The sequence below is a fragment of the Urocampus carinirostris genome, chromosome 16 (assembly GCF_059441175.1).
Source record: "Urocampus carinirostris isolate Australia breed hairy pipefish chromosome 16, RoL_Ucar_1.0, whole genome shotgun sequence".
In the NCBI taxonomy this organism is placed as follows: domain Eukaryota; kingdom Metazoa; phylum Chordata; class Actinopteri; order Syngnathiformes; family Syngnathidae; genus Urocampus; species Urocampus carinirostris.
The window spans coordinates 323,799-349,172 of record NC_142364.1 but is presented as its reverse complement, the minus strand read 5'-3'; the positions used below and the strand labels follow the sequence as shown (position 1 = coordinate 349,172).

The 25,374-nt window shown below is 39.7% G+C and overlaps 2 protein-coding genes across 4 annotated transcripts; one reads left to right on the top strand and one right to left on the bottom strand.

Annotated features, from left to right (window-relative positions):
• Positions 1 to 1,671: 1,671 nt before the first annotated feature.
• LOC148349917 (uncharacterized) lies at positions 1,672 to 7,537 on the bottom strand. The gene is made up of 2 exons (XM_088355477.1): positions 7,317 to 7,537; positions 1,672 to 4,729 (listed from the first exon to the last, which is right to left on the bottom strand). Exons 1-2 carry the CDS (start codon positions 7,438 to 7,440, stop codon positions 3,393 to 3,395), a joined length of 1,461 nt encoding a protein of 486 aa, XP_088211603.1. The 5' UTR covers positions 7,441 to 7,537; the 3' UTR covers positions 1,672 to 3,392.
• A 2,382-nt stretch (positions 7,538 to 9,919) lies between these two features.
• LOC148349916 (uncharacterized) lies at positions 9,920 to 23,390 on the top strand. Of its 3 annotated transcripts, XM_088355450.1 has the most exons (4): positions 9,920 to 10,134; positions 14,312 to 14,542; positions 19,152 to 19,340; positions 22,997 to 23,390. In XM_088355450.1, exons 1-4 carry the CDS (start codon positions 10,020 to 10,022, stop codon positions 23,038 to 23,040), a joined length of 579 nt encoding a protein of 192 aa, XP_088211576.1. In that variant the 5' UTR covers positions 9,920 to 10,019; the 3' UTR covers positions 23,041 to 23,390. The 3 variants fall into 3 exon arrangements, with proteins under 3 accessions (XP_088211576.1, XP_088211575.1, XP_088211574.1); XM_088355449.1 differs by having other exon boundaries at positions 14,312 to 14,467; positions 19,152 to 23,390; XM_088355448.1 differs by having other exon boundaries at positions 19,152 to 23,390.
• The last annotated feature ends 1,984 nt before the right edge of the window (positions 23,391 to 25,374 follow it).

The window sequence follows — 25,374 nt, the reverse complement described above, 5'->3', positions numbered from 1 at the left end:
ACATCTATATATCCATCTAGACATGTATCTAGACATTTATCTATCTATCTAGACATCTATCTATCTATCGATCTATCTATCTAGTATTCTATCTAGACATCCATCTATCTATCCATCTAGACATCTATCCATCTATCTACACATCTATCTATCTAGACATCTATCTATCTATCTATCTATCTATCTATCTATCTATCTATCTATAGCTCTCTATCTATATGTATCTATCTATTCCTTTCACTTCTATCCATCTATCTAGACTCTAGACATCTATCTATATCTCTATATCTGTCTATCTATCTATCTAGACATCCATCTATCTATCTAGCATCTATCTATCTATCTAGACATCTGTCTACACATCTATCCAGCTAGACATCTATTTAGACATTTTTCTATCCATCTATCTATCTATCTATCTAGACATCTGTCTACACATCTATCCAGCTAGACATCTATTTAGACATTTTTCTATCCATCTATCTATCTATCTATCTATCTATCTAGACATCTATCTAGACATGTATCTATCTATCTATCGATCTATCTATCTAGTATTCTATCTAGACATCTAATCTATCTATCTATCTATCTATCTATCTATCTATCTATCTATCTATCTATCTATCTATCTATCTATCTATCTCTCTATATCTATAGCTCTCTATCTATCTATCTAGATATCTATCTAGACATCCATCTATCTATCTAGACATCTATCTATCTAGACATTTTAGACATCCATCTATCTATCTAGACATCTATCTATCTATCTACACATCTATCCAAACATCTATCTATCTATCTATCTAGACATCTATCAGGACATCCAACTATCTATCTATCTATCTATCTATATCTATAGCTCTCTATCTATATCTATCTATCTATTCCTTTCACTTCTATCCATCTATCTAGATATCTATCTATATCTCTATATCTGTCTATCTATCTATCTAGACATCCATCTATCTATCTAGACATCTATCTAGACATTTATCTATCTATCTATCCATCTATCTAGACATGTATCTATCTATCTAGATATCTATCTAGACATCCATCTATCTATCTAGACATCTATCTATCTAGACATTTTAGACATCCATCTATCTATCTAGACATCTATCTATCTATCTACACATCTATCCAAACATCTATCTATCTATCTATCTATCTATCTATCTAGACATCTATCAGGACATCCAACTATCTATCTATCTATCTATCTATCTATCTATCTATCTATACATCTATCTATCTATCTATCTATCTATCTATCTATCTATCTATCTATCTATCTATCTATCTATCTATCTATCTATCTCTCCATGTTTTGGACTACAACTCTTCTGGTTGATTTAATCCAATGGTTTTCAAACAGTATGGGCTGGGCCTCTAGGGGGTGCTGGCGTGTTTTAGTCTAGGAAACTTGTTTTTCCCCAGAAAGAAGTGTAATTACACTTTCACTACACTGGGAGGCAGTGGGGTTCTCAGTGGCTGAGTGTTTTGTTTATATTTAGCCTGTTTACATTAAGCATTGAGTATGAAGTGTTGACACCTAGTGTAGCAAGCCCTTAAGTCAGTGTTTTTCAACCAGTTGCATAAACATGTTAAGCATTTAAGTTATACATACAATGGGGTTGAATGATTTTGACAACAAACTTATCATGGAAAAGCCATTTATTAGTATACTACAAACATTTTTGTTGAAATTTCCGTTGAATCTGTCTTATATAATCTGTTTATGAACAAGAATCAAACTGGAACGTCAAGGTGGCAAATACACGACTGTACAAAAACGTGTCCACAAGAAACATTCAGAAAGTACTTCAGAAAAGTCAATATTTGAACATATCGCATTCATATCGAAGTCACAACCTTCATTATTTTATATTATCACCATTTCATGAAATAGAGACATCCAATAACACCATAGCTCGAGGGTCGGGAACATTTTGGACCCAAAGAGCCATAATAGAAAATAATTTGATTTTTTTTTTTTTTTTTAAGAGAGCCTTACCGAAATTTTTTAGACACATTTCCGCAAAACAGCCAAACCTGCTCTCCAGATAAAATCTAATTTTTCACCACATTTTATTTCACTGATTTGATCAAATTTATGAAAGAATAATACCAAAGCCTGTGTCCCGTATCAACACGTATACCAATTTAAACTTGTCTCCCTCCAGTAATTACTTAGGATCGTTAAGGTTCATTTTGACCTTCATGTTTTTCATAAATGATGTGGGAGCAGAGTTTTTTTGTAAAAATGTCACAGAATACAGCAAACGAGGATACAGATGTATTTACCATCGGTTCGGATGGCCCTGCGTAGAGAGAAGTGTGCTGTGTGTAAAACTCCGCCCACCCCTACCACTCACCCAATCAAGTTGCTCTGTATGCTTGGCTGAGGTTTCTGGGTGTTCCCTTTTTCATCATGAAGTATCTCACCAGTGAACCTAAATTGTTTAATGAACTTCCATAGCAACGTACAACCAAAATCCCGGTCTGTTAGTGTGACGCTATAAACTGCAGTTGGGAGTATGGTCTTTATATACAGGACCGAACTAGAGTTGACTCACCGTTTAACAATATAGTATCACTACAGATTGTTAGGATTTAACTATCAAAATGTAGCGTTTACCAAATTGTTCGAATTAGTTATCTGACTCCATTAACCAAACACGACCTACATTCGTCCAACAATTATGCGCGCTCGTTTCTTGAGAGAAAATGACCAGGAGCCGGCAATTCCACACGGGGGCGGATGTTTATTATTCCGAACAGTAGATCTAATTGTAAACAGGAGACGGCCCCCATCTAAGTTGCCCGGGATCATTTATCCATTTCAACAAACAAAGCAATGACATCCTACTATTCCCATTTTGGCTATGTGTCATCTGCATCTAACTTTAGCTTTCTCTCATTGGTTATCTTCTCCCCGCATGATGGCGTGTCGGCTCCTCCCATGGGCAATTGTTTTGTGCCCTCTCGCACACCCAGGCGTCCTGTTATCAGAAGTGTCCTGGACAAAACATCATTTCACACAGCCTGCCCTGACCTTTTACTATACATTGAATTAAAGCACAGTCGGTAACTATCTTTATTATATTAAACCGAATACATGTGACTTGTAGTCAATCGTATAAAATCCTTAATAGTCAAATGTATAAGATCCTTTAAGATGAAAATTGAGTGAGTATGATTTTATCTCCAAGCCATATGTGTCTAGGAAAAAAGCCTTACCAAGCCCGTGAGCCATAGGTTCCCGACCCTTGCCCTAACATGTGAACGTAACATTTCCAAAACCACATTTATTGAAAAACGTTTGGTAAAGTTTTGACGTAGCACGATATTTCTTAAAGGTAAATGCAAAATATGACCTAATATTAAGCAGAGTGACCATTGCTATTCCCATCAGGACACTTGTGACCTTTAGCTTTCACCTGAGTTGAGAATCTTTGACCGCAAACTAAGCAGGGAACGTGTTTTTTGTCAGTGTGGGTTCTAGCGTGTTTTTTTAAGTTTCCTTTCTTGCTGAATTTTTGACCGCAAACTAAGCAGGCAAAAGGCTTCTCACCAGTGTGGGTCGTCATATGGTTCTTTAGGTTCCCGCACGTTGTGAATTTTTGACTGCAAACTGAGCAAGAAAAAGGCCTCTCACCAGTGTGGGTCCTGATGTGACTTTTTAAGCTCCCACTCAAAGTGAATCTTTTACCACAATACGAGCAGGAAAAAGGCTTCTCTCCAGTGTGGGTTCTTTTGTGTCTCGTTAAGCTCCCGTTCTCTGCGAAGGTTTTACCACAAACTGAGCAGGTAAATGGCTTCTCACCTGTGTGGGTTCGTGTGTGGTTTTTTAAGCTTGCGCTCTGGGTAAATTTTTGACCACAAATCGAGCAGGCGAATAAATTCTCACCGGTGTGGGTTCTTGTGTGGTTTTTGAAACTGTCGATCCAAGTAAAAGTTTTCCCACAAATTAAGCAGGTGAAAGGTTTTTCACCAGTGTGGCTTCTCGTGTGACTCTTTAAGCTCCTGCTCTGCTTGAATTTTCGACCACAAACTGTGCAGGCAAAAGGCTTCTCACCAGTGTGGGTTGTCGTGTGTTTTTTTAAGCTCCCTCTCTCTGCGAATTTTTTACCACAAACTGAGCAGGCAAAACGCTTCTCACCAGTGTGAGTTCTCGTGTGCATTTTTAAGCCGTCACTCTGAGTAAATCTTTTCCCGCAAGTTGAGCAGGTAAAAGGTTTTTCCCCAGTGTGGGTTCTTTTGTGTTTTACTAAGTTTCCACCCTCGGTAAATTTCTTACCACAAACTGAGCAGGCGAATGGCTTCTCACCAGTGTGGATTCTCTTGTGTTTTTTTAAGCTACAGCTCTGGGTAAATTTTTGATCACAAATTGAGCAAGAAAATACATTTTCGAAGGTGTGGGTGCTTGCGTGCCTCTTTAAGTCTTTATCTGATGTCACGTGTTGATTGGAGATGCTACTTCGAGGCTCCTCCAAGCTCTCTTCACGATGACCTGTTATGGGCAACTCTGTGAAATGTTCCTCCTCTTTCACGTGAAAAGGCTTGATATCTTCTTCTTCCTCCTCCACTTTCACGTGAACAATCACCAAATCATTCTCCTCCTCTTTGATGTGAAAAGGCTCCAAATCCTCCTGCTCCTTTTTAACGCCAGGCAACTTTGGCTGCTGTTGCCACTGAAGAAGATACTCTTCATTGACTTCTGCAGGACATGAGACACATATGGTTTTGTAGAATTAAATAAATATTTTCAAGCCAATTATCAATACAATAACTTAAATTTCAATCAACATATTTTCTAACCCTAACCACTCTACTGAGACAGCACTGATTAAGGTAACCAATGATCTTCTACTGACAATAGTATACAAAATCATGCATGGACTTGCTGCCTCATATCTTTCAGATTTAATTTCCCCCTATGTTTCGGTCCGGAGCCTTCGCTCTGAAAACGCTGGTCTACTCATGATCCCAAGAGCCAAGAAGAAATCCGCCGGTTGGAGAGCATTCTCCATTCGGGCCCCGGTGCTGTGGAATGCTCTCCTCCCTGAGATTCGATCTGCAACCTCAGTGGAAATGTTTTAATCTAAGCTTAAAACACATTTATATTCTATAGCATATGAATAACCTATATTTGATGTTGACAATATCTGTGTATTATTTTCCTTCATGTAGGTTTTAGATCAGGGGATGGTGTCATAATAGTCTGTGGTTTGTGCAGCTCTTTGAGACTCTTTGTGATTAAGGGCTATACAAACATGACTTGGCTTGACTTTAATAACTTGTCTTTTAAACAAATGTTTGAACTTTTAAATTATCGCCAAGATCGTTCCACAAATTCGCTTTGCTGACAGTGGTCTTTAACCATTTTTCTGGATTTTACTTAACTTTTCCTTCTGTTGAAGAACATACGTACATTTCTTTTTGTTTAGAATATTGTCTGTGTGCCCAATTTTTATAATAATATTAAAATTGTCTTTATCGTAACAACGTAGTCACAGTCTTGTTCCACGGAAAGACTGAGGAGATCATTTCTTCCTCATGCCATGAGGCTCTTTAACTCCACCCGGGGGAGTAAAAGCCCACATTAAACCACACCCCCACATTTGCATATTACCCTATTTTTATGACAGTGTGTACTTTCCGTAGCACTATTTAAATACTCTATAGCAAAACATTATATTGGGTATTTTTGTATTCTATATGTTTATTTTATTATTTTATTTTTCAACACAAGGATACTGCTGGAAGTGTGAATTTCCCTACAGGGCTGAATAAAGTATCTATCTATCTATCTATCTATCTAGACATCTATCTATCTATCTATACATCTATCTATTTAGACATCTACCTAGACATATATCTGTCCATCTATCTTTCTATCTATCTAGACATCTATATATCTATCTAGACATCTATCTATTAAACATTATTTACAAAGAGATTAGACGTGGCACTCCAGGATAAACTTGTAATAGAGACTTAAAAGATAAAATTAAAAATAATGTCAGGATTATCAGGCAAAAATAATTACAAGGTAGTGCTTAAGGACAGGCCTAAGGTATAGAATAAAATAGACTTTATTACCAATGATAACAAGGTTGTGAAACATAGTATGCATGCAAATTAGTCATGGCACTCCAGGATAAAACATGTAATAAAGACTTTGAAGGGAAAGGAAATGAAAGACTGTCAGTGTAAAATGGCAAAATAATAATAATAATAATCACAACGTAGGGCTGAGAAAAACTGGCGAACAGTATAACAATAATATAAATAAAAAGAATAGTGTATTTTAACAATAGTGCAATAAAAATAACTGCAATAAAATTGAGCAGCAGTAATATAAAAAAGTAAATGATAATTCACAGGTTATATATATATATATATATATATATATATATATATATATATATATATATATATATATATATATATATATAAACTCTCTATTGTGTTTCCCATACCATTGAACGTCTCCATCGGGCTGCCAGGATCTAATTGGTCCTGTCAGTGTCTTGTTGACTATTATTATTAAATGAATATAATCATCTTTAAAATGAAGTCTCACTTAATCAAAATAACTGTAGGATATCAATTAAAATTGCGAAGCCATGAAGATTGCTTGCACCCTTCCTGTCTTCCTACCCAGTTTTGTTCAATAATTGATTGGTTAATAAGCTCTTTTAAGGGAGGAACACGGAATAAAATAACTTATAAAGGCTCTTTAAACTCAATTGGGCATTGTTAAGACATACTTAATCGAGAAATGATTCTCCTTTTAATTTTTGAAGGACAATTCAAACAATGTACCCCACATTTAAAGATAAAAAATATAAAAGACTGTCAGGATAAATAGGCAAAAATATTTACAAAAAACACACTGCTTATTTGCGTACATTTTGGAAGCCCAAGAGTTCCGGAACGCAATACATGTATTAAACGACAATTTGAAGTAATCCACATTCCCACAATACAATACTATTTAAGCTTAAAATACAGTGTTGTTATTAAGAATTGTGTACTTCAAATAAAATATCATTACAATAATAATTTTTAAATCTAAAAACATTTTTAATATTTCCATGGTTACATTGAATTGTAGCGGAAGTTGTCGGCGGCATTCTGCCGTAAAGGCGGAAATGACGTCAGGCGGCCGCGACTTATCCCTGCTATGCTGCGATATGCGCTAAATCTTAGTGATCAAAAACGCCATTATGAAAGAAATTCAGCTCAAGGAAATGTATTTCAACACTGGCAAAAATGGACGAGTCACAAAAATGACAGACCTGTTCTGTTCAACACAACTCGAAGTTGCTTGCTAACATCGTCCGGTGTTGGATATTCTCGCTGGTTCTCTTCTTGCTCTCCCCAATACTCCTCTTTGAGCCCTCCTTTATCTCTTGCATACATTTTTGCCACTTTTGAAGCTTGTGATTATTTTGTTTTAAGTAAAAAAATGGCTTTTAACACAACGGAACCCAACATAGGCCTACAAAACCTCAGAGCGACCCGAGTGGTTAAAGAAAGTGGGCGGAGCGTCAACCGATCAACATCCGGTCACAAAATAACAAATCTGTACTGATTTGTGTGTTTTTTTTTTTTTTTTTTTTTTTTTGGGGGGGGGGTCACTTTTTATGGTGCAGTTTTTTATCAACACTGAGATTATTATAACAAGTTTTGAAGATCACATTTTTAACGACTGACCACAGCACCTACTTCAACTATTTTATGAGTGCGCTGTTCTCTGGAGTCTTGGAGCAGAGAGATGCACCGAATTGCATTGTTAATGACAGGGCAGGAGCTGAATTAGAGGGAAATGTAGATGCATGACTTGTTTACTGTTAAAATTAGTCATTGGAGGGTACAGCAAAAAGAAAGGAAAAAACAAGACAAATACAACAAAAAGTGATTTAAATGTGTAAAAATACATACTTTTGCTTTTCCAATTGTCAGGGATGACCACCACAAAGAGTACAAGGGAATCTGCATTTTCAAGTTTAATGGAATTCCTGATTTTACACACAGTGACTCCAAAGAATGTCCATCCATCCATCCATTATCTGCACCGCTTATCCTTGGTAGGGTCGCGAGGGTGCTGGAGCCCATCCCAACCATCTTCGGGCAGTGGGCAGGGGACACCCTCAACTGCTTGCCAGCCAATTGAGACAGACAACTCACTTGCTCATTCACACCTAGGGACAATTTGGACCGGCCAATTAACCTGACATGCATGTGGGTTTCCTCCCACATTCCCAAAACAGGAAAAATCGAGAGGAAAGGCAAGTAAAAAGCTAGGGAAAATGAAACAAGTCAACAAAAAAAGGGAAATAAAAAAACAAAAGAAGAAAAAAATAGTGGGGAAAAAAGTTATAAGCTAGGAAAAATATAAACTAAAATAAAGAAAACAGGGGGGAAAAAACAAGAAATGAAGAAAAAAGACAGATATTTGGGAGTCTCTTTGACCAGGATATTATTAATAATCAGGGTTGGGTAGGGTTAGTAATCCAGTTTAAGTAACCCTACCCAACCCTGCTAATAATAATGTATTAGATAGATAGATAGATAGATAGATACTTTGTTCATCCCCGAAGGGAAATTCACATTTCCAGCAGCATCCCTGAGCTGAGAACAATCGAGAACAATCGAAAATAACACGGGAGCTGCTGAAGTGGCTGCCATTCGTGACGGCGCCGGAAGAAAAGATTCAATTTGAATCATTTACAAACAAACAAACAATTGAATCATGTACAAACAAACAAACAAAATATTCATGTTTCAATAAGTGGAGTGTTAATAAAATATTTCTGATACTGATATAACCAGATAAAACTAATTTTAAGTTACCTGTCCAAATGAATGTTGTGCCATCTCACCTTTCCCACTCTCTCTCCTGCAGTTGACTTGCTGCTGCTCGCTCCTGAAACTAATACTTACCTCTTTGTGTATTGCCTGCATATGGCGACACCCTCTTTCAGCTTGTCTGTCAGAACCTTGATCTCCTCCTAAAATGCTTAATTACTCGTATGCAATAGTAAATGACACCCACATACAAAAACATAGAAAATGTAATAAAATGGTACATGTTTGTTTGCAAAATATTAAAAGTATTTCATTGGTATATTCCAATTATTATCCAACATAATGCATTATGCACAAAATAAGTATTTTTTTTAAATGTAATATTCTACTAAATTTTAATATTTATTCTTTTTCACTTTCCAGTGAACTCTTAACTCATCTAAACAAAATTCGCTGCTAGATTAGGCTACTGTAGGACGTTTAGGCAGAACACCGGTTTGATTTTTGTTTTCTAGCTCATCAAGTAAAACTAGAACGCTAAAACTAGCTCAGAAAAACTGACCAGGCTTAAAGGCCAAATTAGTAAACAGTATTTTGAAGCAGTGAAAGAATCAAATAAGACGGAATTAAAACAAAAATTGTAAATCGAAATTAACCTTGTGCGCATGCGCAAGAAGGATAGTACGTCTCCACAAAGTACTAAAGGACGTTTCAGTTTACAAAAACCAAGCCACCGAAACGTATTAAAACACGATTCCACTAAATGATGCACTTACTAATGGTTTTAAATCTCTCCTAATTGTAATGTTTAAAAAAAAAAAACGTCCGCATGCCGTAACAAGTGTTACAATGTATGTGCATCACCCGGTGCGGTTATAGAGGGGCACCAACTTGGAACGTACACACTGACGTTTCCGGTAAAGCTGATGAACATACATATGTGTGCAAGTCTTCATTTAAATGTAATATCTAACTTAAACCATTGTGGCAGCGTCTGGAAGAAGCCGTATTTTAAATTACAGTCGGCTAAATTTTTTTGACCGGATGTTGTTTATTTGAAGCCCCGCCCACTTTTGGTGCACCGTCTGAATCAGTCTGAGGTTGTTCCTCGTTATTCATTATTTTGCCCCAATCGTATAAAAAAAACATAATTTGTTGAAAATAAAGCTTGAGCTTCACTTGTGGACAATATGTGCTCAATTTTGAACGGAGAGTTTAAAAAAGAGCTTCAAGGAGCACAAGAGAAGACCGAGCTAGAACATCGACCAAGCGGCAAGCAGCTTGGAGTTGTTTTGAACGGAGCAGGTTGGTCTTTTTAGTTTCTTATAACATCTTATTTGAATATTCTGAAGACCACCATACAACAGTGTTCCAAGGAAAATAGAATAATCGTAGGCTGATGTGGAGATGATTAACAGGCTAACGCTGCTAAGCTAAGGAAACAAAGAACGGAAGTGGGGAAATTACTGCAGTTACAACTTGACGCCACCAGACAGCGCACACTCTCAATGTTTGTAATTGCCTTGTTTAGCTTATGGCACGCAGCTACACAATTGTTAGTGGTCCTCAAATAATGGTGTGGGGTCCCCTGGGGTTGTGCAAGGTTCCGTCAAGTGGTTTGCGAGCGCGTTTTTTCTTTTTTAACTTCAAAGAATCAAGTGCAATTGCACCTCCACTACACTAGGGAGCAGTGGCGCTCTTATGGGCAATTTTTGTTTACATTTAACGTCTACGCCATGCATATAGCACAAAGTATAGGCATTGAATATGAAGTGGAGCAGACCCTCGAGTGACCCCATTGAAAAAATTAACCTGGATGAGAAGACAGATGGCGGCACGGCAGCTAAGTGGTTATCAAGTACGTGGCACAGTTCTGAGGTCATGGGTTCAAATCCTGCTACCAGCCTTCCTGTGCGGAATTGCATGTTCTACCTGTGCTTGTATGGGTTTCTTACAGGTACTCCCCTTTCCTCCCACATTCTAAAAAATGACAAATAATTGAGAAGCACTGATATATATAGAATAGAATAGAATATGCCTTTATTGTCATTGTTACAACATGGGATATATTGTAACAACGAAATTGGACGACTCCAGGTCCACATTTTACAGTGAGGATAATGAAACAAAGAGATAAAGGAACAAAGAACATGTTTTAACTGTCTTTGTTGTCTTTGTTGTAAATAGGCTCTGCTTCCTCCGGAGGGGGGGTGATGAGGGGGGTGAGGGACAAACAGAAATGGTGGATCCAACTGGATGTTTGATCTTACAGTACACACAGTCCAGTGTTTTTTCCCGAATTGCTCAGTCCACGTATTGAATGGATTTGGGAAGTACAGTCCATAAACATGCCCTATTAAAGTCGCATGTCGATGATAAAAGCTCTGTTGGGGTGTGCAAGCTGCTGTTTATTGATAGCAGCGGGCAGGAGATTTAGCGCTATGCTAACGTTAGCATAAACAGCAAGCACAATGACCACAGTTAGCTCTCCCGGTAGATAGAAGTGTCTGCACGATACTGCTAGAAACTCCAAATCGAGTGAGCAGTATATATATATATATACATGGTATTTTTGTTTTCTATCAAAGACCCAGCATTGTAAAGTAAACACTTGCGAGCTCAAATTTCTCCCAGATTCGTAAAACATTTAGATGTTCAAAATAGCGTTGTGCTGTGATTTATATCTCATTGCATTCCAGAGCCAAGCACATACTATATTGAAAACATGCTATGTACATTATTTGGACATATAGACATTTATCATACTTCATAATCTTTGATATATCATAAACCTGGTGTATTTTCAGGATTTTGGTGTTTGTCGTTTTTGTTGAGCGTTTACACCATTACACCGGCTGGTGGCGCCAAAGCTTCAATAACAATTTTGCCGGCAAACCACTGACTGCAAGCTTGCAGTCTGACTGAAGCTCTATGACGCTTGACGTTTTTGGTTGGTCTTGCACACATATGCATATATAGGCCCGTTGCCACTGGACATTCTCACATTATCACACTTAAAGTTCACGTCCAAATAATGTACACTTGTACACTGGTGTATTTGATTTGGCTTTTGTGTCTCTGTCTGCCCTAGTTGCGCTGAAGCCGGGTAGCTCCACGTTAGCGTCCGGGATGCTAGACGTGAGCCACGTTTCCGTAAAACACAGCAAACTGCACTCCCTGTACGCTTTGATGTTTTTCACCAGCACAGCCAGTTCGTCGGTCTTGTTTGGTAGAGAGTTAACATTTACCATGATTACGGTACCGAAGGCTTATAACGCCGCTAGCTGCTTAGCTAGCTCCGGCTCTGCATCCACGATAGGGCACCCTCATCACGCCGGTACGAGAATTCTTCAGGGCAAGGAGTTGATTCCTTGAATAAACGCATTTTTGTGCGTTAAAACCCATAACCACAGGATAGAAAGTAATCTAAAGTGTAGTTGTCAAACGGGCCGAAAGACACCGAAGATAGAATCAGACACTTTTAACAAGAAATCCCAAAAAGTGCGAAATAACACGGAGCTGCCGGAAAGGCTGCCGCTCGCGGTGGCGCCTATGATGTCATGATATATGATATATTCATCCCAAAATGTTATGCACATGAATATACTGTTCAGTTAGTTTTCTTGACAGTCACTTTTATGACTTTTACTGCCTTAAGTGTGGCAGTATGGATTCAAAACTATAGATGCAGTCATAAACGTCTGAGTTATCACACTTTAAGTACACTAATGTACATCGGTTCAACATGTTTTCGTCAATTGAACATCAAGCGAGCAAAGCTAAACCTGCACTTAATCGATATGAAGTGTACAGGTAAAGATAGTTATCCCACTTCTTGTACCTATGCTGTTAGGCAAAGGGAAACACCCTAGACTTAGTCCGTTGACAAACAAAGAAAGACAAGAAGGTTCATCAAATAAGCGAAGAAAACGCAATTCCGATGTTTTCCAAATCGCCGGTTACTTAGTGGGCATCACGTTGGCGCAGTGGATAGCGCGTGTGCGGCACAGTTCTGAGGTCATGAGATCGAACCTCCTGTGTGGAGTTTGCATGTTCTCCCCGTGCTTGCGTGGGTTCCCTCCCGGCTCTCCGGTTTCCTCCCACATTCTAAAAACTTGCATGTCAGGTTAATTGGCCTAACTAAATTGTCCCTAGGTGTGAATGAGCGAGCAAATTGTCTGTCCCTGTGTGCCCTGCGACTGGCTGGCAACCAGTTCCGGGTGTCCCCTGCCCACTGCCTGAAGATGGGCTCCAGCACCCCCGCGACCCTACTGAGGATAAGCGGTGCACATAATGGTTGGATGGATGGACGGTTACTCAGTTAATGAGTTCACAGCTGAGTACAAAAGAATAATTCGAATCCCGCTGCGACTTTGATGTGAAGCTCTACGATGAAACAGATCTTTTTTGGATTTTGGGTCTGGGGTAGCTCGCCGCTTGGATCACCGAAATCTACAGTCTTTTATTCATTATTATTCAGCCAGTATCAACCATCAACATGATATCTACCGGAAATCATTTTGTCACGCGAAGCTATCGACGTGACTCGTCGCCTTCGATCGGCGCCGGGTTTTTAGACCCAACTGCTATGTTGGGAGTCATGAGGTGACCAAACCCCCCAATTCCAACCCTCAATGCCGAGCGCCAAGCAGGGAGGCAATGGGTACCAATGTTGTAAGTCTTAGGTATGACTCGGCCGAGGCTTGAACCAGCGACCTCCCAGTCTCGGAGCGGGCGCCAAACCATCTAGGCTACCGAGCTGGTTGTCAACTAAGTGATCAAGAAATTTTCCCGCAGGGGAAAAAAACCTGGCCAAAATTTGTCTTGTTCGGGTTTTTTTTTGTCTTTTTGTAAATCACTCCGTCACCGTTGAAGTTCATAAAGAAAAGGACCGATTTGGTCTTCCAATTCCCAAGCAATGTTATGCTAACGATTGCTATCAGAGGTTGTCTGTCATCTACTCTGGCGTGCTTGTTCTGAATTTGCCCAAAGTGAGCAATCACGAAAGACTGGCTATCGGTGTATGCTATGTCGTCTTTTATTCTATAGCATATGAATAACCTATATTTTATGTTGACAATATCTGTGTTTTAATTGTCATTGCTACATCCATTGCAGCCTGGTCATCCTGGAAGGGGGATTACCTTCATTTTCCTCATGTTGAGGTTTTTGAGTTTTTCCTTGCGCTCATGTTGGTTCCAGATCAGGGGATGGTGTCATAATAGTCTGGTTTCCAATCATCTGTGGTCTGTGCAGCCCTTTGAGACTCTTAGTGATTATGGGCATCACAAATAAACATGACTTGACTTTTATTTATTTCTAACTCGCTTTTTAATGGTAGTCACTCGTGGCTTCTTCCAATTTTTTAAAGAGAAGGATGCAACTCACAATTTGTAACGATACTGTAAACCTTACTATTTATTTGATTCCGTTTGCATCAAAGCAGTCTCCTCTTACCAACTGTGTGTCTTGTGTCCCGCAGACGTCAGTGAAAAATATGTTCCTCCTTGGCGAGAAGAGTCCGAGTTGCCTGGAGTTAAAGAGGAGGAAGAGGATTTGGTTCCTGTTTATGTAAAAGAGGAGGAACATTTCACAGATCTGCCCATGACCGGGGCTCGTATAACAATCGAAGACCAAGGTGAACATGAAAAGAACCTCCGGCAGAAGCTTCTCAGGAGTAGCTCCTGTCACCACATGAAAAAAGATGATGATAGTATGTCTGACTCTGCACACACTGATGGCGGCACGTGGGAAGGTGATAACCAGGGTTGGGTAGGGTTACTTTAACTTGATTACTTTCATTGACTTTTGGATTACTCCAATACCAAATATGCTAATAAAAGACAAAAGAAACTACCGCATTTTCCGCACTATAAGGCGCACCGGGTTATAGGGCATACCCCGAAAAAATAGTTTTTGGTCCTATTTTTGACATACATAAGACGCACCGGATTATAAGGCGCTACAATGGGAACGTGGACAAAACAGTCAGATGGTTCAGTCCAACTTCTTACCCCCTTAACATTCCCAAAGCTTGCAAAGACGCAAATACGTGTCGAGAACATGTGCGGATGCGGCGTCCGTACGATGTCACTCAAATGCATCGTTCCATCATTCGGAAGGTTAAAGTCTTGGGATTCAAGAAATGCCAACCATTCCTTAGTTTCTATTTTCTTTTTCGCTCGCAACTTTACTGTATATATGACAATAAACACTTGGAATTGAATTTAATTTAAAAATAGACACTCCATTCATTATCTGCACTGCTTATCACAGAAACATCGAGTTCAGTCTGAAACAAGATACAGGGATAATATATATAGCCGGAGTAGCTCACCGAAGTCGTTGTGTTCAATAATAATGTGCAGCCGTGGTCCTCTTATATCCGTGAGTTTAGTAAATCCAGGAGAATAAAATATTTACAAATACAAAATAGTAAAAAAATGCTTTCTGTATGCCGTCAGCCACGTCCTATACGCATTCATCTTTTTCGGCCAATTGCAGGCTTTGTTTTGCCGTTTAAGCCAATGCCAGCCTGTAAATGATAAAAAGGATCCGCCCCTTGACCTCCGAATAACTTTAGCCAATAGTGACTGATTCAAATGATGATTGACACATTGGTTAGCCAATGAAACGCCCGTAAATAAATCCCAGCATACACCGCGGACTACCTGGCGTTTGGGGGAAAATCTAGTCGGCGGCTGCAAGTTAGTTGCAAGACTTTGCAAATTAATTTTGTTCCATAAATAAGGCGCACTGTATTATAAGGCGCATGGTTAGCTTTTGAAAAAAAATAAGGCTTTTAGGTGCGCCTTATAGTGCAGAAAATACGGTAAATAGGAATAAAATGACTAAATTTTGTGCAGGCATGGGGAGTAACGGAATACATGGAAGGGCAAAAATTATGTTGGCAAGCTGTTTGGATTTATTTTCATTTTGTTTCTGTGGCATTTTATGTTCGTTTTGCCGGAGATCAAAGAGATCAAAGCCAGGAGAGAAAGCTTACCACGTGTTGTGAGTCATCATTTTATTCATCTTTAGTTTCTTTTGTCTTTTATGAGCATATTTGGTATTGGAGTCATCCAAAAGTAATTGAAAGTAATCCAGTTAAAGTAACCCTACCCAACCCTGGTGATAACTTGCGTGGGCAAACGTCTCATTTGACATTGCATGTGATATTCCACACGTGCTCAGTTTGCGGTCAAAAATTCTGTTGGAAAAAAAAAAGCTGATAAAACACTCAATAACCCACGCGAGGTGAGAATTTTATGCGGTCTTGTCTTAAATTTCTGCTCTACTGTGAATAAGAACCAGGAACCAGTATTCTCATTTGATTATTTACTGAATGCCAGAAAGACACACTTACGGAACAGTTTTCATCTTCTGCCTTGTCCAAAATAGTTTATATTCTTACACTGTCTTGGCCGCCCACCCAAAATGATGTGTCGAATTATGACCTAATCATATAAACTGGTTCAGACTGAATCATGTTTTCTACGGGGCGGCGTTAGCTCAGGAGGTAGGGTGCTCGTCTTGGGATCAAGAGATCGCAGTTCGATTCCCAGCTCCTCCGTGTTACATGTCGAAGTGTCCTTGGGTAAGACACTGAACCCCTAATACCCCCGATAAGCAGGTTAGCGCCTTACATGGCTTTACAGCCGCTATTGGGAAATGTGGAGAACATTGTAAAGCGCTTTGGGAAGTCTTGACTTGAAAAGCGATGTATAAATGCAGATCGTTTCATGTAGTTGTTATAGATAGGAATGCGCCAAGCAAGGACAAGTCAGAACAACCCAGCAGGTCAGCTCAAGTCTTCTATCTACAAAACTGGTGGTGAACAGAGGGAGATGATGGACCTAGGCCCGAAAGGGTATGGAGGAAGCATTTCCCCCCACCAGAAATTCTATTCCATCCAAGGGCTGTGATTCTTGGCCCCAATAAAATTATTTTTTAATGCTAAAAATGTATATATAAGGATCCCGCGGTTTGTGCGGTTAATGGGGACAGGGAAGACCCGCAAAAAGGGAAAATCTGCAAAGTTGTGTCGCACCTCCATAAAAGCCCCCAAAGGGTTAAAACTTGCGTCCAAATGACGTCATTATCTACTGAGAGTAAACAACTTCAACATATATATATATATATATATATTTTTTTTTAGAAGTACAAATAATAACACTCATCACATAAAATTGCAGATGAATTAATGTTTTTATTATCATTATACAAAAGTAAAACAAAATTGGAGGGCTTCTGCTTTCAGTATAAGAAAGCGATTTAGAGATCGGACGGCTAGCTGCGTGCTAGCATCAGGTGTTCCTTGAATTGAGCTGGATCTACGTGATGATTAAAACAAAACTGTCCCGAATGTAGTGGTTTCCCAAGAATTGTAGCCTCAGGTCATCTGTTTCATGGGTAATGGACCTGGCTTGGCATGATACAGGGTCCGCAGTGGGGGCTTAGGAGATTTGTTAGCCTAGCCGTTAGCAGTAGGCCGGACAAGGGGCACTACCCTCGCATTCTCGCCGACGCCGCCCCAGTCGCTCCTGGAACCCGATAATAATCCACGGAGCACCCGCTGATCGTCACCATTTCCTTGCGCTCTTCTGACTTTCCTCACAGTCGGATTTAATTGATTAATTTATTTTCCATGTAACGAGCCGCTAAAGGCTAGCTGTCGCTATACTTCCCAGTTGTTTGCAGAGGCAGCGCCTGCACGCTGATTGACTGACAGAATACCCCAACCTATAAAAGTCGCGCACACAAACCATTCACAGGGTAGGATATGGAGATCATACTAATATTTTATCCCTGCAGTCCAAATTATTACAATTGGATGATTTAGTAAAATTTTCACTGCACAACTGCTATTTAAGATCAACAAAAACATAGTGCCAGAAAACATCCATAAATTATTCATTCGGAAAGAGGGAAATTATAATTTAAGGGGCTGTCGTAAATTCCTAATCCCAAAGGTGAGAACCACCAGGAAAAGTATGTGTGTGTCTGTGTGTGGAGTCAAATTTTGGAACAATTTACAAGACGAGATCAAACAATGTCCAACTGTTCACGTGTTCAAATATAAATACAAAGAAACATTACTGGCAGAATACAGAGATGAAGAAAATGGCGTATGAGTGATTGGGAATAATGCGTCTGGAACTATGGTTAACTTTGGTGTTATTGTTGCTATTGTTATGTCATAACTGTTATTATTAATATTATTACTATTGTTGTTATTATCATTGGTGTATTTAATAGGGAAGATGAAGGGATAGGAAATATAAGCATATGCTTCTGTTTTTTATTTTAATGTTCGAATAAAGTTTTCATTCATTCCCACAGACACACCCTCCCAACACAGAGCGCCCTAACATAACACAATGCACGATGCAAATGATATCAAAAACAATAAAGACAAAATCAATGAATCAGTGAACCAGCGATAACCGAAGGCTCTCTGTATATGTAACCGCGGTGTACCTGTCCCACCAAAGATCCACATTCTCCCTGGACTGGATGGTGAGGTTTTTATTATAGTTGCTGCAAATGAACGAGTCACAACACAACACATGGTAAGCTTCTCTGCTGGCTTTGATCTCGTTGACAGTGCGTCGTTAGACTGCCCAAAACATATCAAAGAGCTTTCTTTTCAGTTTACATAAAATACATTTTTACATCCATTTTAACAAGAGATCATATAGCGTTTTTTTAACGTTTACAATGGGTTCAACATATTTTTCTTTAGTCTGAATTTTATCCAACATCATCCTTTTTATATATATGAGAAAATAGAAATAATAACAATAATGAGTATAAAAACGGGTACAATTTACCTGCAAATGAATGAGTCACAACACAACACGTGGTAAGCTTCTCTGCTGGCTTTGATCTCTACAAGGGGAATTAGCATTTTAGCACAATATGCAACGTCCGGCAAAACATAAAAGGCGACAGAAACAAAACGAAAATGAATCCAAACAGCTTGACAACATCAATCACATTATTGTGCATGTTGAGAGATTTGTCAGCTGTGGTTTTAATGTTAAAAATTAACTTTTTGCGGAGCACCAAAAGATCGTGGCTTACCGTTGGCAGCGCGTTGTAGACTGCCAACAAACCTCACCTTCCTGCCGCAAAGTCTAAAGGCAAACCAAACCTTACCACATACCAGCAGGTGGCACTGTTGGACTCATCATTCCAGGACACTTACACAAAAAAACATATTTCAGCAGGAATTTCAATAAAACAAAAGTTATTATTACACCCGTTACATATATAATCAGTCCAATGTTTCAAAACCGTGTATATCTTGTGTCCCGCAGACGACAGCGAGAAATATCTTCCTGGGCAGCAGGAGCCGGAGTTGCCTGGTGTTAAAAAGGAAGAGGATGAGGAGACCGATCACATTAAAGAGGAAGAACATTTCACAGAATTGCTTGCGACTGGGGCCCGTTTAACCACCGGACGTCAAGGTCAACACCTGAGAACTGATGATGTCGACGGGTCCGAAGGTGATAACACCTGTTTTAAAGCCTTGGCGTGCTCAGTTTGGGGTCAAAAATCAAGCTGGAAAAAAAGCTCCAAATTGCAAACAGGAATGAACATTTGCAAGACACTTTTTGTCTGCTCCGTCTGCGGTGGGAAATTCCGCCGTAAAGAATATTTAAAATTGCACACAAGAATCCACACCGGTGAGAAACCTTTTGCATGCTCAGTTTGTGGTCAAAAATTCACCCAGAGCGGGACCTTAAAAAAACACTTAAGAACACACACTGGTGAGAAGCCTTTTGCATGCTCGGTTTGTGGTCAAAAATTTACCCAGAGCGACAGCTTAAAAAAGCACAAAATAACCCACACTGGCGAGCAACCTTTCTCCTGCTCAGTTTGCGGTAAAAAATTCAGCTGGAAGAAAAACTTAAAAACACACACAATAATGCACACGATTGAGATATCTTTTGCCTGTTTGGTTTGCGGTGAAAAATTCAGCCAGAAAGAACACTTGAAATTACACTCAAGAACACACACTTGTAAGAAATCTTTTGCCTGCTCGGTTTGTGGTCAAACATTTTCCCAGAAGGCACAATTAAAAATACACACAAGGACCCACACCGGCGAGAAACCTTTCGCTTGTTCGGTTTGCGATCAAAAGTTCATCCAAAAAGGACACTTAAAAATCCACACAAGAACCCACACCGGTGAGAAACCTTACACTTGTTCATTTTGCGGTAAAACGTTCACTGCAAGTGGGAGCTTAAAAAAACACACGAGAACCCACACGGGTGAGAAACCTTACGCTTGCTCAGTATGCGGTAAAAGTTTTGCTGAGAGCGGGAGCTTGAAAAACCACACAAGGACCCACACCGGTGAAAAGCCTTTTCCCTGCACAGTCTGTGGTCAAAAATTTACTCTTAAACAAAATTTAAAAATACACACAAAAACCCACACCGGCGAGAAACAATTTTCCTGTGCGGTTTGCGGTCAAAGATTTTCGAAAAAGGGACACTTACAGAGTCACACGACAATCCACACTGGTGAGAAGCCCTTTGCATGTGCAATTTGCAGTCAAGATTTTTCTAGTAAAGGTCAATTAAAAAGACACACAAGAACCCATACTGGTGAGAAACCCTTTGCCTGCTCAGTTTGTGGTAAAAAATTCACCCAGAGTGGGACCTTAAAGAAACACACTAGAACCCACACTGGTGAGAAACCTTTTGGCTGCTCGGTTTGTGGTCAAACATTTTCCCAGAGTGGCAGCTTAAAAAGACATACACTCACTCACGCTGGCGAGTAACATTTTCTGCTGAATTTGAAGTCAAAAGATTTTCAAATTAGGTGATATAGATATATATAGATATATATCTTTACTGTTTTTTTTAAATGTTGCATTAACATGTTAGGGGTTATAAATTGGACGGCAGATGGATTTCGAGGTGAAAACAACCCTTTAGAATCTCTTTTTCAAGCTTCATTTCATATTTTAATTACTGTGGGTGCCATAATCTATTACAACCAGTTTTATGGCACCTTTCTCATGGCATGAGGGCGTCTGTATAATTTTGGGGGACAGTCACACTTTGAGAAAGTAGGCATTCGTCCAAACTACAACTCGAAATGGGCAGACTGCTTTTCTATTTGTTAGTCGAGTATGTACCTGATTTAATAAGTCAAGTCATGTTTATTTGTTTGGCCCTTAATCACAAAGAGTCTCAAAGGGCTGCACAGACCACAGATTATTGCAAACCACAGACTATTATGACACCATACCCTGATCTAAAACCTACATGAGGGCAAATAATACACAGATATTGTCAATATAAAATATAGGTTATTCATATGCTATAGAATCTCAGTGTGTTTTGAGCTTAGATTTAAACATTTCCACTGAGGTTGCAGATCGAATCGCAGAAGGCGGAGCATTCTACAACACAGGGGCCCGAATGGAGACCGTTCTTTAACCTGTGGAATTCTTCTTGGCTCTTGGGATCACTAGTAGACCAGCATTTTCATAGGAAGGCTCCGGACAGGAACATAGGGCGAAATTAAATCTAAAAGATATGAGGGAGCAAGTCCATGCACGATTTTGTATACTACCAACAGAACCTTCAAATCACATCTTAAGCTCACAGGGAGCTAGTGCGCGTTAGCTAAAATTAATCTTTCTTGTCTTAGTTAAAAGCCTTGCTGCAGCATTTTGTAGCAACTGAAGGCTCTTGATTTTGGACTTTGGGAGACCGGAGAGTAGGGCATTACAGTAAACGAGACGGGAGGTCACAGATGCGTGAATTTTAATCTTTGCATCCGACTGAGACAGCATAGGCCGAATTTTAGCAATGTTGCCAAGATGGAAAAAAGATGTTCTAGTCATATTCTTCACATGTGTTTGAAAGGACAGATCAAATATGACACCTAAATTTTTGACGGAGTCACTCTGGGTGATATTACATTTGTCAATGTTAAGAGACGTTTTTGAGAACAAGTCTCGGCATTTAGATGGACCGATAACTAACATCTCGGTCTTTTCAGAGATAAGGCGCAAGAAGTTGAGTGACATCCATTCTTTTTTCTCATATGTGGACCGAAACACGTCCACATCTGTATTCATGGTGCTGCCGTAACAAATGAATAGTAAACGTTGTGAAGTGTTAATTTCATGTGCCATTGTAATTGCTATGCAATCTGTTCAGTGTGTTCACTGAAAAACTTTTCTTATAGAGTACTTCGTGAATGTCTTTTGTTAACATATGGAAATATATTATAATTCCATGCGTTGACACAATAGAGAGGGCCTTTTTACAAGATTGTCAACTGCGTTGTTTCAACTTTATTTCATTGTAACCTGAAGTGAAAAGAGGATACATTCATTGCAAACATGTAAAAGGAAAAGTGTGTAATATTTCGTGCCTCCTAGTTACTGGTTACATTTAAAAAATTTCTTTTATATAACGGAATTCATACCCAGTGTCCGAAATAACGCCCGGGGTGTGCCTCTTTTACGTCGGGCGTACAACAGAAAACTTTTTCAAGGAAAAAAAAGAAAGAAAAAAACCCCCGACAGATTTTTCTTTCAAATCAAACGTTTGCTTTATTTCGATTTCGAAATCTTCGTTCGGTTTGGAAATTTCGGTTCGTTTTGCAATTAGCATAGTCAGCAGCCAATCGAAAGCCTGCATCAAATAACTTCGTGCTTCCATACTCTCCTGAGCGTTATAAGGTTGTGAATCATTTTCCAAAGTAGACACACAGAGAACACAAGAAGTGGTTAGGAATCAAGCCAAAACCTCAGCCCCAAAAGAAAGATTCAAAAGAAGCGAACAAAATTTGTGACGCTACAAAATGTAAACTTAGTTTTTAAAGTGTTGTTCTGTTATATATTCTGATTATCAATCCTTAATACTTTGCAACAGTGTTTTTTTTTCTTTGTTTTTTTTTTTTTGGCGATGAGTCGTCTTATTGTGTTTCAAGTTGTGAAAAATGGGGCAGGCAACTTTATGGCTAGGCAGGCAACCTTTCAGAGTTGTCTGCCCTGGTGTCCGCTAACTTTTTCTCACGAGTTTTAGACACTGCCATATCTAGTAGTCGCTGCCACGTTTGACTGGCATCTTTATTTATTTTTATCATATCAAGTATTTGGTCCCCTTAGGGTAATGCATTTTCACTGACATTACAGGAGGGTGCAGTCAGTGCTGTCGCAGAAGAGCGTGTGCCAAATGAGCGATTTAAAGCAACTTGTATTTCCAGGCGATCTCCCCTCCGGCTACTAACCAGGCCCGACCCTGGGTAGCTTCTCAGGCTGGTATGGCCATAAACATTCATTTGGTCCTGATTTAAGTTTGCAATACACAAATATGGTCAAATATTACACAGTGTACCTTTAAAAAAAACTTGAACTGTGCTGAAGTGTTTGCTGCATGCATCCATGTGAAGAATACCCTTATTTTTGAACTGTAATGGAGGCATCATACCTTTTTATATATGGATTTAATCTCATTATATAAGAGTGGTGGGCTGTCGGGGAATGCAAGGCCTTCTCTGCTGGCCTAATAAATTTCTGAATCATCTGATGTTAATTTCATTTTGTCCATCAATACAATTTAACATTTTTAGAGCTTTCATTACCTTTCCCTGCTTCCAGATAGTTTCTCTCTCAAAGGCGGCAGTAGCTCAGGAGATAGTGTTGCTTATCTTAGGACTGAGAGGTCGCTGGTTTGATTTCTGGCTCCTCTGGCGCCTTGCATGGCTGTCGTCGTTATCGGCAGGTGAATGCGTGAATAGGCTCATAAATCTATCCAGAGGCCTTCACCAAAAAGCCAGAAGGCCCCGAAAATCCTTTCCTGAGACAATATGCGACCATCCTTATCACTGTGGATGACCCTCAGGTCCATTTCTTCACATGGTGAGTGACTTTGTTTGTATTTCATCCATCCTGTTTGTGTATTTAGTGTTCCTGGTTGCTGGGTGGAGAGATTTTTGAAATATTCTTATTGTACGCTGAATGTTTTTTACAGCACTTTGATTGGCAGAGAGAGAAATACGAGACCATCTATTATCATCCGATTATCCGGGATCGGGTCGCGTGGGCAGCAGCCTTAAAAGGGAAGCCCAGACGTCCCTATCCCCAGCCACCTCCTCCAGCTCATCCGACGGGATCCCGAGGCGTTCCCAAGCCAGCCGAGAGACATAGTCTCTCCAGCGTGTCCTGGGTCGCCCCCGGGTCCTCCTGCCGGTGGGACATGCCTGGAACACCTCCCGAGGGAGGCGTCCAGAAGGCATCCTTATCAGATACCCGAGCCACCTCAACTGGCTCCTCTCAATGCGGAGGAGCAGTGGCTCTACACAGAGTCCCTCCCGGATGACTGAGCTTCTCACCTTATCCCTAAGGGAAAAACCCAGACACCCTACGGAGGAAACTCATTTCGGCCACTTGTATCCGGTATCGTGTTCTTTCGGTCATGACCCAAAGTTCATGACCATAGGTGAGGGTAGGAACACAGATCGACCGGTAGATCGAGAGCTTTGCAGGTCCGAATGACGGCAGATGCTGCACCGACCCGTCTGTCGATCTCCCGTTCCATCCTACCCTCACTTGTGAACAAAACCCCAAGATACTTGAACTTCTTCTTCTAAATACGAGACCACTTGTGTCAAATTGGTCCATCAAATGATCGGATTTAAGTCGGTCAGGTAGCCCCTTTCGTTACGGCCACTTGAAAGCAGCAAAAGCCAACAAGTTCCGCCTGTTCCGGCAGTCACAACCAATTGGAATTAAGTAGGTCATATTGTCCTGCCCACTTCCTTTCATGCCCAAATAAGGTATACCCACATCAGTCCGCCTTTATTTCCGGTCAAGCCCAATTAAGGTATGCCCACTTCAGACCAAAATGAAAACGATTGGTACACGCACCTTAAATTATTGTTATTTGTTAATTTGATTCCACATGTATGTCAATAAATACATTATTAGTGTAAATTGACATCCTCGCGAAGAGTAACATCCTTCAGTCTTCAGTAAATCGGTGTTGGCTCACAAAAGAGCTAAACTAAACAAGGTCTGCAGTACAGCATTAATCCACAGGGAAGCGCTTTTCTACAAGGTTAAGGTTGGAATTTGATTATCAGTGTTACAACTATTAGAAACGGCCAACAAAATCGCCTTCTCAAAAATGTACTGTATTAGAAATTTAATATTATTAAACGGGTTTCTTTTGGGACCGGAAGTAGTTGAGTTGTAGCTCCGCCTACTTCTACTGTCAGCCCGACTGCTAATTCTTCCCCCCGTCGTGTGAACGCGCACTGTCTTATTCTATATAATGAGTTTCTTCAAACGATGAAGCACGGTCCTATGCAAACGTCACCATAATATCCACGATCACAACGAGATGTACACGAGAAGCCTTTATTTAATGTAAACGGTAAATTGTCTGCATTTCTTTAGTGCTTTTCAAGTCAATGAAGACTTCCCAAAGCGCTTTACAATGTGCTTCACACTTACCCATTCACACACACACCAAAACTACTACACGATACCTACAAATTTAAACAACAAAT

Coding starts and splice junctions, on each gene's coding strand:
- LOC148349916 (XM_088355448.1), top strand. CDS start 10,020: ATGTGCTCAATTTTGAACGGAGAGTTTAAAAAAGAGCTTCAAGGAGCA. Junction 10,135..14,311: donor AGTTGTTTTGAACGGAGCAG/GTTGGTCTTTTT, acceptor TGTGTCCCGCAG/ACGTCAGTGAAAAATATGTT. Junction 14,543..19,151: donor CATGAAAAAAGATGATGATA/GTATGTCTGACT, acceptor TGTGTCCCGCAG/ACGACAGCGAGAAATATCTT.
- LOC148349917 (XM_088355477.1), bottom strand. CDS start 7,440: ATGTATGCAAGAGATAAAGGAGGGCTCAAAGAGGAGTATTGGGGAGAG. Junction 4,730..7,316: donor AGTTGTGTTGAACAGAACAG/GTCTGTCATTTT, acceptor CATGTCCTGCAG/AAGTCAATGAAGAGTATCTT.